Below are 20,144 nucleotides of genomic sequence, written 5' to 3'. Positions count from 1 at the left end.
CTGAAGGTAAGTACAAAACCAGCACAAATACACTCGGATAAAGTAAGAAATACAAGTACAACATGAGATACAAAAAGTAAAGAAGGGTAGCATGAATAAGAAAGAAAAAAAAAAAAAAGACAAATTAACATCAACACCAGTATAACAGCCCAGAGACTGTGTCAGACTGCTGTTAAGTTATGGGAAAGCTATTAAGAGATGACCTCAAGGCACTTTAATTAGCCAGTGTCTTTCTTCCCTTGTCTTCACTCAAAGTGGCAGCTGCAATCAGCCAGCTAACAACAGCTACAGCACAGCCCAAGCTCACAACAGAATCACAAATCATGGGATAACAGGTACTTAATCAGCTGGGTCAAAAGAAATTTGATCCATAGCAACTAGAGAGAAAGTCAGAGCACTTTGAGTCATAGTCGTATCTATTCTTGAGAACTCATCTGAGATATATTAAAAAAAAAAAAGATCTATGGGACAGGGCAGGTAAACATAGTGTTCATCTTCAAAGGGGGGCGGGGGGGAAAGCTAAGTTAAACAATTAACTTTTATCTTGATACCAAAAGAACAATTTGTAAGCACCTAAAGAAAATAAGCAAACACACGACGGTCAACACAGCTTAGTCAGAAGCAAAAAAACATGACTGATCAGTTTGATTATCCTCTGTAACAGCATTAGCAAGCTTTAAGAACAGGAAAGAAACAGCAGATGTCATACTTGATGTCAGCAAAGCATCTGGAACAGGTTGCCCAGAGAGGTACTGGAGGCCCCATCCCTGGAAACATTCATGGACAGGTTGGATGGGGCTCTGAGCAACCTGATCTAGTTAGCGGTGTCCCTGCTCACTGCAGGGGGGTTGGACTAGATGACCTCTAGGGGTCCCTTCCAACCCAAAACATTCTATGATTCTAGGATCTAGCAGTTGCACATTCTCATAACTAGAGAAACATGGTCTACATTAAATCTTTAAGTAAATGCAAAACTGGCCTTGGAGCTGTACTCAAAAGAGCAGTTGGGACTGTCAGCTACCCACTGTTGTCATTGTCAAACTCAGGATGCACACCAAGCCCCAATGCTCAGCTGGGCCCACTATTACTCATTATTTTCTATGACTTCATCATTGTAGGAATATGATCCGTTATTTACAGGAGACACTACATCATAGGGGCTCCAACCACAATGAACAATAATGTTAGACAAGATGTAACATTTTGGTGGCTGCACATAAATTTTAGTTTAAGTAATTTGGTTGAAATTTGCAAGAAAAGGGTTTGAAAAAAGACAGCAAACACAAGATACTCTACAGTTAAAAGCAAGGCAAGATACTGTGGTGTAAATCAAAGCAATGTCAACAAGAATATGGTGCCCAAGCACATTTTGAGGTTTCGTGTTTGTTAATGAATGAGAAAATTTGCAACACTGAATATTAAAAAGAGAGTCATAGTACTGGATTCTTTCCTCTCCAACGCTGTATCACAACAACCTCCCACTGTCGTCTCCGTGTCATGCTGGGATTCCAAAAATAAGAAAGCCAGTCATTGTTAAATTGGATTTTGGTTTTAATGAGTTTGCGTGTTATTTCTTTCTGAACAAATTTCTAATAATTATATACATGTGACTATTTGGAGAGACAAACCTAAAAACTAAACACTTAAATGAATTCATGATTTATAAGCTTGCCTAAGCAGCTAAGAACCAGTGAGCTAGAACCAACTACGCCAAAACTACAAGAGGATTTTATGACATTGTTCTGTCATTGTAACCGGGCTGTTTCTTTCTTTTCTTACTCTGTGAGTACAGATCTTGCATTTAAGAAGCAGTGTAACTTATTGAAACTGCTGTTTTGCCCAGCAGTTGCATAAATGGCCACACCTGACTGTGCCATGATATAAATATGAACTCGGCTTACTTGGTCTCATGAACTGATCAGACAGCGCTCTTCAAATTTGCTGGCTGATACGCACTCAGCTTTCCACTCATTTCCTCTTTTTAACACCAGGATACAAGCACTGCTTTAACTAGATAATCTCTCTTCCCCATCCTCTCCAAAGCAGAATTTAAACAAAAAAGCTCAACAACCACCAAAAAAGACCATGCTGCCGTGAGGTAGCAAAAGTTTCCATATTCCACCCAGCTTCCAGCAGCAGCAGGTTTTGCACTGTGCCCTCAGCCTGGAATGTGACTCCCTATGGTTACACTGGACAACCTGGAAGGCTGGATTGAGGAGGAAGAGCTGGGAGCAAAGGAAAGCTGCTCAGAGTTGCCAGCCTCACACCAGCAGATCACATAGAGGTGCATCACCACGCTGGTTAGTGACACCAATGGATTGTCCTACAGTAATGATGGTAACTGGGAGGCAGCAAGTTTTAGTAGATTCCCTAGTATTAATACTACTGTCATATGGAATACATATCCAAGTATTCTCTGCTGTCAGAAAAAAAGGTGGGGTTTTTGTTGTTATTGCTGTTTTCTTCAACAACCATGTTTTTGTCATAATAGTAAAAAAACAGTATTACATTGTGGGTATCTACACACTTACATTTCCTTTGGTAAAATTTTCTAGACACAAAATTTGTTACAATAACCCCATAGGAAGCAGCTCTTATCTTGTTACTCAACAAAATTGGATGCGATGAAGTAGCTCAAGGTATTAGCAAAAATAATTTCAGTTTACAGCTTGTATCCAAAACTTTGAAATTACAGACTCTTTATAAGTATGTACATAATATTTAATACTTTCAGAGTAGCTTTCTGCCATATGTGAAAGCTCTAAAATACAATATGTATTATTGCGTATTTTGCATTTTCTCTTGCTCTGTTTGAACAGTGAAAGAGATGCATTGTTAAAAGCACTACCTGTAAATTGGCAGCTTGCGCTGATTAGAAAGGTATGGTATACTAACAAGCTCTACAGGGAGCTTAGATTTAAAATTGAAAATTAAGAAAACAGCACAGCACTCTAGCCTTTTGAATAGGTATTCAGGAAAAGAAAAACATTATTCCCCTCTCTCCTTTCACATTATGCAACTGTTTCAAAAGCTCTGTCTAAATGAAATAAAGAAATGTCAAGAGCTGTTTGTAAGTCAGAAAATACAAACCAAGGAAAGTAACAGCAAACTGGTTCTTGCAATCCCTATGCAAGGTAACAGGTTAACAAGAACAGCAAAACAAACACTTCAATTGACAGTGATGTTTTAGAAACAAAAAGCTTTCAGAATGAATTTCAGAAGTTTAAAGAGTTAAACTCTGTTGGCAGCAAGCAATACTCATTACCTTCTAATTCACAAGTTAAATCAATTCTTGAGAATCTGTAATTAGGTTAATACGCACAAACAACACCAGAAGACTTCAACAGAAGACCTGGAACATGATCCACAGGTTGATGGAACTTCTTCAACAATTTATCAATTGACAAAATACACCAGGGTTATATTAATTGGGACACTGGTTAGAAGTAAACAAGCTAAGAAAATCTGTAGTTAAAAACTTTTAGGATGAGCTATCCACAAGTAAATTACAAGCATTTTTTAAGGATTTTAGTTAGCATCTTAGAAGTATGCTGCTAAACCACTTAAGCCTTAACCAGGCTAGGAAGACAATTCTAAGTAAAAGCATACCCCTTCATTATGATGTTACAAATACTAATAAGCTGTGTTTTGCAGATTGAAGAACTGAATTTGCTTATAATGATTTCAGCTGAGAATGTTACTTAAATGTATTTATTATACATATGCCCTAGTGGCTTGGTAAAAGAATGGTTTTTTGGGGTGGTGTTTAAAAAAAAAAAAAAAAATACCAGAAGGTTTTCCACTGATGTAACATCAGATTAGCAAGAATGTGTTAAGAGATGCAGCCATGGATGTCTCTACAGAGACACATCTAACTTGGATTATAAACAGAAGATGCATTTATTGGGGGGGAATGAAATATTTGCCTTATTAAAACTGAATTGTTATTCTGGTACAAAAATACCAATTTGGATTTGCATGAATAAATACAGGCTAAAGAGGCTTTTTTACCATGTTCTACGATAAACTGTTCAAACAATTAACTGCATTACTCAAGAAGTTAAAAGCTTAGGTGTTGAAGGCGAAATATTTATAATATACGTGAGATCAGACATTTATTTAGTGACTATCAAAACAAGATAAATTATTTGAAGAACTACCATTTTAACAAGGAGAAAGATGAAGTTTGGAAAAAGAGACAATTTGCTTAGGCTGTGGTGGTTATAAAACAGATCCTTATAAAGCACTATGATGCTTAAAGGAATAGAAAATATCGGACTTTAATTCAGTTTCCTTACTGATACTGTCCACATTCAGTTGGGAGGTTTTTTGTTTGGTTTTTCGTCATTGTTGTGTGGGGTTTTCTAAACAGCAACACTATAATAAAGTTTTAAGCACAACTTTTGGTAGTTGTTTGACTCCATTCTAGTCCTTATTTTTGCTGTTCAGCAGAAGTCATCTTATGTTTGAAGTTCACATATGTTCTACACGGAATCGATACCCGTGTTTGACCAGAAAAGGTGTATTTATTTCACTGACTGCTGTGTACTCAGTTTGTTACACAGAAGCAGCATTCACAAGTGCAGTTCACAAGTGCCTCTGAAATGGCATGTACAATACATCAAAAATACTTAAAAAAAATAAAACTAAACCTTCAATCTGGAAAGCCCCATATGCATTTTTCTATTCTCTGCAGAAATGACAATTTGTGTCCAGGTATGGCGTGTTTGGAGTGATGACATCCAACTATAGTATCAAAAATGGCAATCCTCAGGGAAATCAAACAGAAGAAGCAGCCTAATGAAGCTGAAAACTGGAGCACTCATTGAAGAGTAAGATTCAGTGGGAACTGACAGTATTTTGTGGTTATCATTGCAAGCTCTTATTTCTTTCCCCTTCACTATAGCTGATCACACAAGCCTTCCTTTTTGCTTGTAAAAACAAAATCAGAAGTTTGTTAGAAGTCAAACTGCAATTGACCGGCTACCCTGACTTACTTTAACGCATCCTATTATTGAATTTGCAATAGAAAAATCTAATGAAGTGAAAAAGATTCTCACTTAGTAGGCTTTGATAACAACAAGTCCCAAAGTATGTGCTCACTTGATTCCTTAACTCAAGTTTTGACATAAACGTCTATGGAAAATGTAACAAAAAACAGTTCACAGCATAAGTAGTGGCAATTTCTTACCATCCTTCGTTACACTAGAATTCAAAGAATACAGTATAGTTAATTTTGACCAGACGTGAAAGTTTAAGCGACGAGGTAATAATAACCACTTAAAAGTTTCACCCTACTTTGATTTCTTCTCAAAAACAATTATTCCACAAACATTTTCGGCATACAGTTAATTATCTTCTTTGCTTAGATATCCGTATATTCACATTCAAACCACAGCTTTTCAAAGTAAAAGAGTCCTAGCCTAGCTCATACCCACTTGTACAGAAACTTAATTTTCTACCTTGTTATCCTTCTCTGGATTTCTTCTAGCTCCACTCTACGATTTTTGGCATGGTGTAACCTGAACTATCTAAGCATTCAAAATGGAATCAGGCTCACACCACGTTTTCTGGCTTGCTTTCAATTCTTCTTCCATATTTCCTTCACATTCTGTTTCCTCTTTTGATTTAGCATTAAACTGACAGGCTCAAAGAGCAATGAACTCCTTCATATTTATGGCTGCTAATTAAGAAATTACCACCAATGCTTTTCAGTGGTGTGGGGGTTTTCTATTACTTTTTACAGTTACAGTTTTTGTCTTTCCTACATATCCATTACTCTGCATTTAACAGAAACTGGAAATAAGTGCTAAAGTGACTGGCACTTGACTCCATTTTGAGTCTTAATTCTGTTCCCAAGAATGTGAAAGGAACCTAGTCACGATAAAAAACTGGAGTTAATCAGAAGTTAAGCCCAGCTGCCCCCAACCTCCCAGAATTATCAGAGGTTGGTTGGAAAGCAAGGGGGTTCAACCTCTGCCAAATTGTTCAACCCAACAGTGGATCATGACAAGTGCTTTTTTATTTTTACATGGTATCATTTCATGCTTCTGCAACCTTTTCAAAGTCAGTTCTATTTTGTACAGATGGCATAGATCTCTACAGGTCTCCACTGGAATACTCTCTCTGGTATGCAAAATGACCATTTAGCCACATCTTTTATTTCTGTTCAACTAATTGATTCAGAAAGATCGTGACAAATTGGACAAACAGTCTAGAACTAAAGAAAAGACAGGTAAGAATGATAAAAGGCACAAAAACATACAAGGACAGATTAAAAAACAGTAATTGTTTCATCTGCAAAAGAAAAGAAGAGAAAGAGATAGCATGATGATGTTCAATTACATAAAAAGTAGTTGCAAAGAGTAAGAGAATACATAATTTTCCATGTATTCTTGGCACAGGACAAAAGAAATATTTCACTTAAATTACTTAAAAGGTTTATCAGACACTTGAAGAAAAAACCTTAATGGCAGGAGCTGTTGAGTACAGATGAGATCACTTTAGGAAACTGTGAAGATAGTCATTGGCAAGTTAGACAAGCATCTGATAAGAATGATTTGTGCAGCTGATCCTGCCTTTGGGAAAGGGGATGGAATAGGTAAACTCTCAAGGTCTTTTCCTTCTACAATACTATCAAACCCGAATTATCTCCCTTGTTTGTCCAGCTTCAGGCAATTCAAGCACTTTACTCCATCAGGATTGTCATAGACTCATCACACATTATTCCTGTAGAAAAAAAAGGCTGAATAAGAGACAAGCCATTAGTCACTTACTTGATTTCACTGACGGGCACTTTCCTCTGTGCCAGCTGTTCCACCATGCCTTTTTCTTCTGAGGGAAGCAACACTAACAAAGCTTCACCACCTTCTTTGTATCTGATCGGGGAGGGGGGTGGAAACACAAAAGAGACACCTCAAGCAAACATGCAAAAAATACAAATTTTTTGTTGACGTTTTCAATAACCAATGAGAATTTACATTTGCTTCCTTACAAGCAGCCCAAAGCGCAGACAAAAATCCTTGCTTTCCAAAGAAAAGGTAAGCCAGTTAAGGGACTTGCCAGTATCTCCACTTGAGCTGATTTCAAAACTATATCTAGAGCTCTAAACATCTGGGACTAAGATTCAGATCAGTGGCTTTTTTCTTCCCTACATTAGAAATAATGTACTTGAATATATGTAGCAATCAAGTGGCCCTTGATCAAAGCTTACACTACTAGAAGATCTAGCTGCTTGCATTCATCCTTTACCAATAGGCAAGTCTTAACACCCAGTAACAACTAATTCTACTTTGCACACCCTGCAGGTGTAAAGGTTAGGAAAGGATGAGTGCCTCGATCCCAAAACCAAACTCATACTTGCACGTTCAATAAAGGCTACTTTTCTAATAGGTCACAGAGGCATTGCTAAAAGAAAAGCATAAAAACAGGAGTTCTTTCATTTACAAAGCAGTTTTTAGGTGCAAAAGAAAAAATACAATTAGACTGATCCCCTAAGATCATATCTAGTATTCACTCTTCAATGCATTTAACAGCTGTATCAAATGTAGCTGAGTTACTAATTATTCAAGATAAATGGTTGGCAAAGAAATAAAAAAATCTTCTATTTCATTCTTACAGCATCTTCTTGTTCACTTTCTTTTTCTCAAAGAAAATGCTAGTTCCTACTTTTGGCAAATTCAGCAATTTGCGGACATTTGTGGAGCAAAAAAAATAACCCAACAGCATTAGTAACCAAACAAGACAATGGGTTTAAATCGTACTGAAAAAGTAGTAATGATGAGTTAGCTTATCTGCATTATCTAAGTCCATATCTTTTGTAACACACATATTATTTCTTCATTTACATTTACAGTAGATGGATAGGAAAACACTGCATAGAATCATCCATTATATAAAACACAACAATCCAACTGCATTTCAGAAATATGCCAAATTTGGAGAGAATCCAACTCACAACCAACTGATGACAGGAATGTGTGGGACAAAGCAAAATAAGAGAGTAGTAAGTTACTATGTAGAACAGCTCTAAACTGCCAAGAGCTACTCGCAGGGACCTCCCTAGGCAGCAGAAGGTTGTAAGCCTGTGCATAAACTCCTATGACTACAAGTATTCCATTTATATGAAACAGAAAATTCTCATCATATTATTTTTCAAGTATCAATTTATATCAAATTATTTACCATCTTAACAGGCCTTTGGTTTGGTTCCTACTCCAGTCATATTTGTCTTTTTTTTTTTTTTCCTGCTATGCTGATAAAACTTTTCATCCATCTTCAGCATATCTGGTCTTTCCTTTCTGTTTTCTATATGGGAAACTAATTGTTTCCTCTATCTTTATTCCACACAGTCTGTTGCCATTTCATAAATCTTCAGCTTCTGTTACTCCCATCACACGTTCTCCTGTGGGGTCCTTAGTCCAAAATTGCATTAGCTCTTCTCTACCAAGAGAACCATCAAGGAAAGAAGATTATACAAAAGATATAAACTGTCAGCAGAAGGGTGGGAGATGTTATTAGTTTGTCTTTGGGTCAGAGACCACAGAGAACAAGACTGTGCCCACGACAGGTCACACATCTTTCCAATACAAACTCAGCAGCGGCAAAAGAAAACACCAGTTCAGTCCTTGTGGATAGAAAAGGGGACATAAATGCTATTTAAGGAAGTATTAGTCAAGACTCCTTGGCTTAAGAGAGCTTTTAAGTTGGAGGCCAGAGAGCGCAGAAGGATGTTCTCAGGCACACCAAACAAGAATCATATCATGAACTAATAGAAATCATTTCAGATGGAATATAGGGAGCCCACACTTCTCCAAGCATGAACAGTTATCACTTAGCAAAAACAGTACTGCAGAACTGTTTGAAAACTATAAACACTATCTGTCACAGCAGAGTAAGCAATGCAAGAAGCAACAAAATCTGTAGTTAAAACAATCTGACAGCTTTTATTGCAGCTCTCTGCTTTCATTTGATGAATTTGAAAAAAATCACAACAAAATGCTCTCAGATGCCTTTTTTCCCCCCCAATGCTATACATGATGGGTTTGGGGACTGACTTTTAAGGATAATTTTTAAATATTTAATAAATGGGTTTTTGTCATGAGATCTTAACACGTACATTCTAGATTCTGGAATTTTACACAGAAAAAATAATTGTTACAAGAGAAGAGTCTCTGCTACATACCAACACTATGCAAATTTACTGGTTTTATACGGTTTACTAAGAATACCAAAAGAAACAGTAATACATTTAGACTTTGTCCCAAAAAATACTGCTTTAGGGTTGCGGGTGAGGGAGAGATACTGCACAAAAACTATACTAACTGGGTTTTAATCCATTTAATTAGTAGACCTAAAGTGTTCTTAATGTAGAAATACAAGCTTATAGACTCTTTCTAAAAAGGAGTGCTAAAGAAACCCATATGCTTGGTTTAAGGCAATTTGTTATCTTTACCAACAGCATAGGAGGATGTAAGTCACTGCTGATCAAACATCCCATGAATGTTTGGGCCCTTTATATAACAATTAAGGCTGGAAATCACTTGCTTACATAGACCAAGCACACCTTCTAAGAAAGCTCTATATGTTTTAGCCCAGCCAAATTCCAGATGATATATCCACAAAGTAGGTGTGTGTCAGACACTGCCACTGCTTGAACAAGCAAAGAAATCCTGAAAAGCCACTGAACCTCAGAGGACTTTGCATTTTATGGCAAAATTGATGATCACACTTCCAAGGCAGCTAATTATTCATCAAAAGAACCTGAGCTCTCAGAGCACTGTTGGAAAAAGAGATGAAAATATTCTCTTTTATCTACCCAAGGCTTGTATCAGACAGGAAGGCAGAGATAATAATGCTGCCAATACTAGTCTCACCGATTCAGCGTACAGAATAACACATCTCTGCTCTTCTCTTCAAAGCAGATGCTACGAAAGGAAAGGATTCCAAAAAGAGCTATGAGAATGATCTGATATCTGGAAAAAATGTCTGTTTAGTCTCTGAACAAGAATCTTCCTCACTTGTCAAGAAGACAAAAAAAGTCTTGATCACACTATATAAACACCTACAAAGGATGATTTTCGCAGGTTCTTTAAATTTAGTCAAAAGGCATGAAGTGATTTGTGCAGTTTTGTTGCTTCTGGCATTTCCTAGCCTGGAGTGCTTGACTTGGCATTCTTAAATTGTTGCTTTATTATATTTATTTTATTCAGTGTGCAATACAACACTATGAAAGACCAGTGGAAATCATGGAAGAAATACCCATCAAGTGTCAGAGAGCGCAGATATCCTCTCTGCAAGCCACAAACCCAAGCTCTGGAATGATAGAGCACAGAAATATCATTCTACAGTAGTTTTGCTTTTATAGCTTTTCCTCAGTACCCAAGAAGTCACTTTGAGAACAGGATGCAGGATCAGAAGAACCTTCAATCTGACCCTTGAAAGATGGTCTTGTGTTATTAGTGCTAGACACATTATACACTAAGTCAGCCATCTTTTCAGAAAGTTCAAATTCAGAAGATGTAATTCCAAAGGCACATTCTGTAGATAATTCACAAAAAAAAAAGAACAAGCACTAAATCTGGTATCTATAGACAACAACTAATTCAATGTTTACATTAAGTCGTGCAAAGCCTTTATACAGAGAAAACAGTACTGTAGCTAAGTAAAGAAACAATCGCATAAAAATAGACAAAGAAGAGACAGAGGTTTCCAAACACCTATGCTTTCTTATCTTTTGGCAACTACTAAGAGAAAAACAAAAAAAGCAACATAAGAAATATTCCTCAGAGCTGATGTCTTCAGAAATTCAAAGGGGCTGAAAGACATCTGGTAACCACTGTTGCAGTGTAGTATTTTTCCTTACTTATTCTGGAAACTTTCACTGTTTTAAATGCCAATATTTGAAACACACTTGAAGTTAAGGAGGAACTCTTTGCCCATTTTTATATTCTAAGTGTGATTTGATTAATTAAAACAGACAGTTTAATATTAATGGTGTTCTTCAGAGCTAAACATGAAAATGAAATCATTACAGAATTGAGAAAGCTGAAAACCAAACAATCTTAAGTAACATCTGGGAAGGTTTGTATCTATTCAATGTCCCCAGTGGGTGGTTAGATAAAGAAAGCAAAATGCAAGCCTATAGAAAAGGAGTTTTACTTGGGCAGAGTATGATCTTATTTCTCAAAAAAGGTAAGAACAACTTAGTAATGTTCTAATAAGATAAAGAAAAACTCAAAAAGAGATGGTGCAGTGGAAATTTCAAGTTTTCAAAAGTGTTTTATCTGTGTCTTTCATACTAAAAGCTTCTATATTGGCACACTTATGAAAGCACAAGCTACTAAAAACTGGCATAAACAATAAAGAAAAAAACACTTAGATCTTCTGCTCAAAATTTGTTTCCATTACAATGCTTAAAACATAGGAGAAAAGAACATCCCTCGGTATCCTAAGGGAATAAAGTTCTTCACTAAAGCCAGAAAAAAAAAAAACATTTCTATAATTATTTTCAGTTAGACAGATAAAAACTTTAAACCTTTATAGACGATGAAGCGGCAAAAAGTCAACCTCAGCTACTGAAATTCTTTAGCAGGAAGACTACTCCTTCTGCAGATGTGAAGACATTAGGAAAAGTTCTCCCCATTCTTGCTGACTGCAGCCTTTGAGTTGTCCATCATCACCAAAACCAAACGTCTGTCCTAAAAGGCTAATTCAATCTGGTGATTTATTATTCACTAAGTATGCACCTCAATTGTGCTGGAGAAATGTAAATTAAAAACCTCAAAGTAATCAAACTTTCTTGGACTGTGCAGTAATTGATTACATATCTTGTCATCTCCTCAAGGCGATCAAGAAACCAGAGCAGAGACTCATCTTTGCATTGCGATTTTAATAGTCTCTTAAGACACCAGATACAATTCATTCCAATTCTATGGAAAATTGCATCTTTCTTGCAGAAATTCTTTGAGAAAAAAAAAAATAAAAAATCACATACTTCTAGGTCAAATCTGTCTTATTTTCTAGAGTCTGTGGGCTTCAATACTTGTCAAAAAGGCAAGTAACTTCTCTGCAACTCAGTCTTGACTTACAAGCAAGGAAGCTATGACAAATCATCATTAGCACTATGAAGCAAAGGGTAGGAATGATACATTGACACTGACTGCAGATGAGAAAAAAAGATGCCTGCAATCAAAAGCAAGCACCAAAGGCTGGAAAGGCTGGACAAGAAGCAAATGGAATAATTTATTTAGGATGATGTGGCACTGGTTAATTAGAAGTAGAGAAAAATTGTTTAAAATGTCAAGAGCACCATTTCCCTAGCAAAGAAACAGAGTTGCCAAATAGTTTCATTTCATACCAAAAAATAAATAAAATAAAACACTAAAATCAAGATGATAGTTCCTTCATGCTTGATACCAGCTGTTGGCTCAGGGTGGTTTGTAGCAGATGTTGAAGATTGATTCTGTCATGGCAAATAAAATAAGAGGACAGGATAAGAAAAAAAATGCTTTTTTGTGCAGGCCAAACAGACACTCAGTTTTTGCTAATCGTAACACATCTTAACCTACCCTTGATCAGATCCAGCCAAAGGCTGCAGATACCCGTAGCCGATACTATTAAAGCAAACAATACTACCAGTATCACAAAGGCAATAGATGAAAACACACTGTGGTTATTAATCAATTCCATCTTGCCATACAGCTAGAGTTGAGCTTGTTCTAACTACATTCAGAGCAATTTTACATCCTTGTTCCGACCATCGTAGCATATAGTTCAGTCAAATGCACTGTATTTTAATTGTCAATGACATAAAAGTCACCATGATACCAGAATAAAATAGGAATGGGAACCATCTGATTGATGGTCATCAGGCACCAGTGTTCTGCTGTAGGTCAGACATCCAGTAGGAAAAAAAAAAAAAAAAAAAAAAGACAGGAAAGCAATGGAAAGAGAACTGTAAGGACAGCCTGCGTGGATATACGCAGACCTTACAGGAAATGTTATACAGGTTGTCTTGAACAGATGTATTGCAACATGTTTCCCTAACATTTGTATTTCAGAAGATGTAAGTTGATGACAAATTTCAAGACAGTTAAAGGCAGTTTTTCTGCTTTTTTTGGCAAGAAAAAAATAATCTATTTTAAAAACTGGCAAAGGAGAAAATGGAGATGATGAGATAATCGTAAAATATGGGGGAGGAGGGTTGCAGATATAAAGATACTTGCATTACAGTTTCCTGAGTTGGAATACTTCCCATTACAGAAAATTCAATATAAAGGAGGTGATAATGTTTTTGAAGATATTTACCACACATGAACATGCAAGGAACCATAAGTATATAATTTTTATGCTTTGGAGGTCACAGATCTACCACCACACTAAGAAAAAAAAAAAAACCAGAGTTTTGTGGGGTTTTTTTAACCTTTAACTTAAAATGGGACTTTACCAAGTTGACTTGATTAAAAGATCTAATTTTAGCCTAACTGGGCCAGGGTGGATAATATCAACATATGCTGTCATGTCATCTGTCAAAAGACATAGAAATAAGGTATCACTGCAAAACTTGTGAGCTTAAAATCAAAACCATTCCAAAAAGCCTTCCATTCCAAGCCAACAAGCCACCTTCAGGGAAAGGAAATCAGGCATCAAGGAAGCCAAATCAACTTCTCAACTGTCTCTCTCCTACCCAGGCCAAACTTGCTAGAGATTTACCAGAAGTAAGCAAAAGACTGCTTTCCTTAAAACATTAAGGTCAGTCAGTTAAGGATTTGGACTAGCATCAAAACCAAGCCTACTAAATTAGCCTGGGTTTGCATGCGCATTATGATATACTCTAATTACATATTTTCACTCTTCTTCCACTGCACCCTTTGCTCATCAGACATGGTTGCCAAACTATTAATATAAAACTATTTATTAGTGACTTCCACTGTGAAGCCAAATCATTCACCATGTAAGGTGATCAGTTATTCACTGCGCACCATTCACATCCTTCTCAGTACAGAAATATCCTGGAGCACTTGATTTTGCAACAATAATGTTCTTTAAACCTTTGCATACAATTTTAGTTTCCATAAAGAATCCAGAACAAGACAATTCCATCACGTGGAATAACTGACAAGCAAAATTCAAAAAGCAGCACAAATCCCTGCTTCAAGAACACAGATTTACCTCTGTAAAGACTGAAAAAATATGCCAGTGAAATTATATAGGTATTTGTTAATATACACACTATTGCAATTAAGACTTGAGGACAAGGGGAAAAAACTGGCATAGTACAGTTATTCATCTCTTGTAAGAAGTACTTGAAAAGACAGAATCACCATCTGAGTACGCAAATATACATCTAGTTTTTAGAAGCTGGGTTACAGTGACTTCCCAATCTATAGGTTAGCTAAAAACTTTGAACAATCATGCTTAATATAATATGGACCGGAAAAAGGTTAGAGTCGAGTTCCATTCCTTCTAGCATGTAATATATATTTTATTTTAAAACTATTTTCAATTCCTTGATAAAATAACTAAGGCAGTGAAGGAAAAAAGCATTGCATTGATGCAGACACTTGTCTGTGTTGCACTCTTATGTAAAGAACAACATAAGACATCTATAAAAATATACCCAAAAAATATCAAAATGGACAGTTTTATTCTGAGACCACTTATTTCAATCTGATATGCATATGAATAAATCTGTTCAACCACATACCATCCTTCAACAAAGAGAAACTAATCTCCATATCTATCCCTAAGGCCCTCCACAGAAACACAATAATTCATAGTTTTATTTTAAAATTCAACTATTAAATCTGATTATAGAAGATACCATTTTTAAACATATTTCTTAAACAAAGCTTTAGCTCTCTCATACCAGGCTCAATTCAGGCAAAACTTTCTTTCCAATTATACTACCTTCCAGGCCTTCTGACACAATGAGGACTGGCGAAACCTAAGGTTCAAAACAAGAAAACATTATTTCTCCAAGCCCAGGAGCAAGAAGAATTTTATCTACTGTTTATCATACCTTCTAGGCTGCCAGGTTTCTTCCCTAACATGGTAATTTGTTATTCTATTTTTTTAAATGCCAAATGAGCACAGAAAAAAAAAAATGCATGAATATCAGAATTTCTATCCCATCTATATGGCTAAAGGTCTTTTTTTGTAATATCCTTTTATTTAAAACAACAAATCTTTAACAAGAGATCTGTGTGCACTGCTAACTGAAACTGGGCTGTATCATCTACAGCAAGTCCTACACAAAAGCAACCCAACAAAAATTACGACAGACCAGAAAGCATGCTTGCTATTCACAGCTGAGCAAACGCTGCAGACAGCCCGCGCCCGCTGCTGGTTCCTCGGTTCAGCCAGGGAGAAGAGACCTTTCCTATGGGTTGCGAACAGTCCACCATCCCACAGAGCATTTAAAACAAACAACAGAAAGTGAGCTGGCTTCATTTTTTTGTTTTGCTTTAGCTCACTTCTAATGCTTTGTTCACTCCTATTTCTCCACTGCCAAGACCTTAGTTCAGTATCCTAAAAGCAGTACCAGTAAATATTGCTATGAAGTTAGAGATTGCTTCAGGGTTTGTTTACTTTGGGGTTTGGTTTGGTTTCCTCTGATCACTTAATATCCTTTTCCTTCTCCTGTCTGGACAGTAGCCCATTTATATCTATTGCCAAGTTCCGAGAACGATGCAACTGGGTTTTATTCATACCACCAACCCATAATCCCTTCCTTCAGCCGAACTGGCTAGGTGTCCTTGTTTGCCAGACAGACGTAGTCACAAGAAACAGTGGACAGGAACAGACAGCAGCTCACCAACCTTATCATGCTACTCTGAGAATAAATTGAATTCAAAAGGCCATGGGAGGTTGTTGGGTCCTCCAGCCTAGACTGCAAGCAATCCATTTTCCACAGCAGCTGTGTCCACTCTGCTGCATTAAAATACATGTGCTTATTTATTTTTTATTACAGCTTACAGGATAGCTTCATGTCAGCAGGTAATAACCTTAGCCACTTAATATTTCAGTGTATTGGAACATTCATTCCGTGCCATTATGAAGAGAATTGTAATGGGTAACACAGTGCCAGTCAGCACAACTGCGGCATCATAGGCCACTGTCACGAATGTAGCTAGGGTACAGTGTTTAATTTTAGAAAATTTAATAATGTGAATTGTAAGTTAAATATGTGGTGTCAACAATTTCTTGTGACCTCCACTAGCAGCTATTTTTACTTAACTTGAGTTAGGATAATGCCTTGACTGCAATATAATATGAGATGGTCTAAATACTGCATTTATTTTTAAAGAAACGTCAGTAAAAGTGCTTCAATGGGTCTTAAATATTAGAAAAATAATCAAGGAAGGAGCTGCCACCTTGACTGTACTGTTCATTCAGGACTCAAGACACGTATCCCTGGGATATAATTAGAATCATAGAATCATTTAGGTTGGAAAAGACCTTTAAGATCATCAAGTCCAACCGTTAACCTAACACTGCCATCCCACCACTAAACCATGTCCCTAAGCACCTTGTCAATTCCCAATTTTATAAAAAAAAAAAAAAAAAAAAAAAATCAAGCTTCAACCATTGAAAAATAGTTCCATTAAGTCACAAACGTTTTTAAATGCTTTAGTGCCACTTGCAAGGATTATTCTGAAAGCTTATTAGTCTCACTTTCACATAGATAACGTAGAATTACTTCAGGAGAGTCCCAATGAGCACGCTTCAAAGCATTTTACTTCATGACAGAAGATGATCTTTATATGACCTGCCCCTTTCACCTTTCCAAAATTTGATGTGCATGTATTCTTCAGTATTCACAAGGCATCAAAAAGACTACAGATCTTTTGAGTATTCATACTTCTTGGCTCTAATCATCATACCAGCCAGTACAAGGATCATAGAATCACAGAACGTTTTGGGTTGGAAGGGACCCCTAGAGGTCATCTAGTCCAACCCCCCTGCAGTGAGCAGGGACACTGCTAACTAGATCAGGTTGCTCAGAGCCCCGTCCAACCTGGTCTTGAATGTTTCCACGGATGGGGTCTCCACTACCTCTCTGGGTAACCCGTTCCAGTGTTTCACCACCCTAAATCCTGGATGGAAGCATCTCCCAGTAGGCCTTAGGAGGCTGGAGCTGAGCTTCACAGGAAGAAGTCAGCCTGAGATGGTGTGTTGGTCGTGCCTATGGACAGCATGATGAGCCATGTCAGCATCAGGATGCTCCCTGACTGTGAAAACTGCCTTTGAGTAGCAGAGCTCCTGCTGGATGAGCCATGGAAGAGCTCATAGAAGTAAGTGCAAAAGGGTCATCAGGCAGTTTGCTCAGTCTCTTGTCACAGAATCTACCAAAGATGGTAGGCAACAGAGTATTCTGCTTTGAGATGATGGAGTTTTATGATTCCATTTGTTTTCAGAATATAATTTACCAAAAGGAAAAAAGCATCTGTAGAGCTCAACAGAACATGCATGCCTGCATGCACACTATGTTTAACAACAACAACATTACAGTGACTTTCCTAAGTCATTTTAAGCACGTAAGAAACCTAACCAACAAGCCTGGATCAAATACCGTCAGAAGTCTGAGCCTGAGACAGACCTAAAGCCTATATAAAATTCCAGAAATACCACAGATAAAAAATGCAGAGCAAAAAGATGTATTCTGTTTAACATTCCATTGTCGGTGTCTTTAAAAAAAAAAATTTTAAAAATCACTAAACTCAAGTAATAGTTTTTAATAGTCTCCTCTGAAGGAAAAAAAAAAAAAATGGAGCGAAGGGAGGAATGTAATGCTAGGAAAGAAAGAAATTAATTAGTGAGACATGCCAGGATACAGGTACACCCAAAATACAAGACATTTACGCATGAATAGAAAGATAAAATAGACCTTTCAGTGTCTTTTCAACTCATCAATGCAATCACGACTGAAAGGACAACATCCCTATATGTGTTTCTTTCATGCCATACAACTTACAAATTATGTTTGGAAAAACAGTTGGGGAAAAAAGTGAGTATCAGTGTGCTTCAGAAATTATTATCTTCTGCTGTCCCCTAGTGGCACTGTAACTTGTTTCACAAAATTGATCTAAGAATATTTTCAACGGTAGGCTTCCTAGGCTACAGAACAGAAGGCATCAATAGAAATTAGAAGCCAGGAATAAGTTTTGCAGACAATTGCTACAAGTAGCTCTTATGTACTTAGAAATTTTGAAACTAAAACCCACAGGAAAACACTGTGATCTAATATTTTAAATTACAGACTTTGCTAAGGTACCGTGTGACAAAAATATAGCCAGAAACATTTATGGCCATGGCTATGATATTGTATTTTAGAAATACTGTTACTAAACTAGTCAAGACTTAAATAAATACTTTAACATTCAGTTGGAAGAAATAGCTTCCTATCACCCCAATCATAGCATACCTTTCAAGTTTTAAAAAAAAAAAAAAATCAAGATATGCCATTCTACTACAAAGTAAAAGCATTACTGGACAACACCCAGATTTTCTTGATCTTACTTTACCATAAATCAAAAACACAGGAGTTGCAATTTATGTTCTTCAGTAGGGTGAAATGGAAGTAAAATGTTAGTTAAGGAACATGGTGGTCTTACCCACTTAAAAATCAATCATTATATTTCGTCTTAAGATAAGATTTTACAAAACTGTAAAACAGATGTGGGAACACATCCACAATTATTAGTCAAAGGTTTTCCAGCCCTATCCCCAAAATAATTTCTCTCCTGACTTTCATATTTACTTTTATATCACAGAATAATTTGATTTCAAAAGTAAGCAGTATTTGGCATCCCAGTTTTAATTACAGTTTAACACAGTCTCTTAATTATCTGAGATATTTAATTTAGCTTTCATTCCCTGCAATTATACACCCTCATAACCCATGAAAAATTGTAATTATCTCTAACCTCATTAATGAGGACTACTAAACTGCAGTTCAGTTCATTTTTATCAAGTTTCTGGAAGAAACACGAGCTTCTCATACTAACTGGAGGTATTGAAAACAAGTGAAGTTTCTTCCTACTCAACACTTAAGAGTTCACAGAGAAGTACATCCTCTGTTACCCACATCCAAAACTGCGTTAGCATATTTACTTAGTACACAGTATTTACTTGAAACTATCAGACCTCTCCCTTGTTTTATTTTCAGAGATTTACTTCATGCTGTTAAGTTCACTAAACAAATCACGTTCCAGGACTGCTTTACTTTAAGGACAGAGAGAGCCTCTATACTTCTCCAAAGTGAAAGCCCAACATAGGCAGAACCTTCCTTGATCTTTGTGTCAGATTAAGAGACAGAAATACCCATAAAGCTTTTCCTATAGAAGGAATTTGCTTTCAGTATCACTCACCACCCTGCCAGCTCAAACAGCTCACTCAGACGTACTCCCAATTTCAGTAAAGTCTGGCTACTGAAAAATTCACGTAAAGGGAAATGCAACTGAGAGCCGGAAGAAGCAAGGGGCAGGCATGCAGCACAGCCCATGGCCCACGGGACAGACTCTCTGCCCCAGTTTTCTGCATAAATCTGTCCCTGAAGCAATCACAGAAGGTTGTATTTAAGAGGCCACTGAAGACAGACCCTTAAGGTTGCAAGGCTAACATCCTCATCACAGTGACATTAAAAGCACTATGGAAAAAGGGGATTATTTGTCTTTATGTAGCTGCTTCCCCTCTCTAAACCTACTTACAGCTGCTCTTCACAGTGCCTAATGAGAATTGGAACAAGGCTGAGGATTGTAACTCCTGGGAGGTGCTTCAACTCAGTGACACAGCTCGGGAAGAGCTCAACAAGCCTCTCAGAAACTGCCAATTAACCAGTGCCAAATACACTGTTTTCCTTTCCACAATGACAGTATGCCATAAAGACAAAATTACAAGCCTTCTGTGGAAGCCGCACAGGAATAAAAAAAAAAAAAAAAAAAAAAAAAAAAGAAAGTAAATAAAAAAACCACAAAACAGAAAACCCAGAATTCAAACTAAGCCTATATGCTTTTCTCTTAATTGGGATGCATGAGATTACACCTAGATTTGAATTTAGCCAAATAGCTACATGTTTTATCTAATTATATACACAACATTCGCTGATTTTGTTCATACACGGTTTTTTTTCCAAAAGCATT

General features: G+C 36.8%; 1 protein-coding gene across 1 annotated transcript in view; it reads right to left on the bottom strand.

The window, feature by feature from the left end:
• LOC104130070 (probable ATP-dependent RNA helicase DDX10) overlaps positions 1-20,144 on the bottom strand; it is a 57,529-nt gene that overhangs the window by 15,042 nt on the left and 22,343 nt on the right. Inside the window, exon 10 of the mRNA XM_035898523.1 lies at positions 6,777-6,878. Within this exon, the coding sequence (XP_035754416.1) occupies positions 6,777-6,878 (102 nt within the window). The remainder of the gene's footprint in view (positions 1-6,776; positions 6,879-20,144) is intronic.

This window comes from Egretta garzetta, unplaced genomic scaffold (assembly GCF_000687185.1).
Source record: "Egretta garzetta isolate BGI_Z169 unplaced genomic scaffold, ASM68718v1 scaffold217, whole genome shotgun sequence".
NCBI lineage: Eukaryota > Metazoa > Chordata > Aves > Pelecaniformes > Ardeidae > Egretta > Egretta garzetta.
Note: the sequence above shows the minus strand (reverse complement) of the source record. Positions and strands in the feature narration are given on the sequence as shown.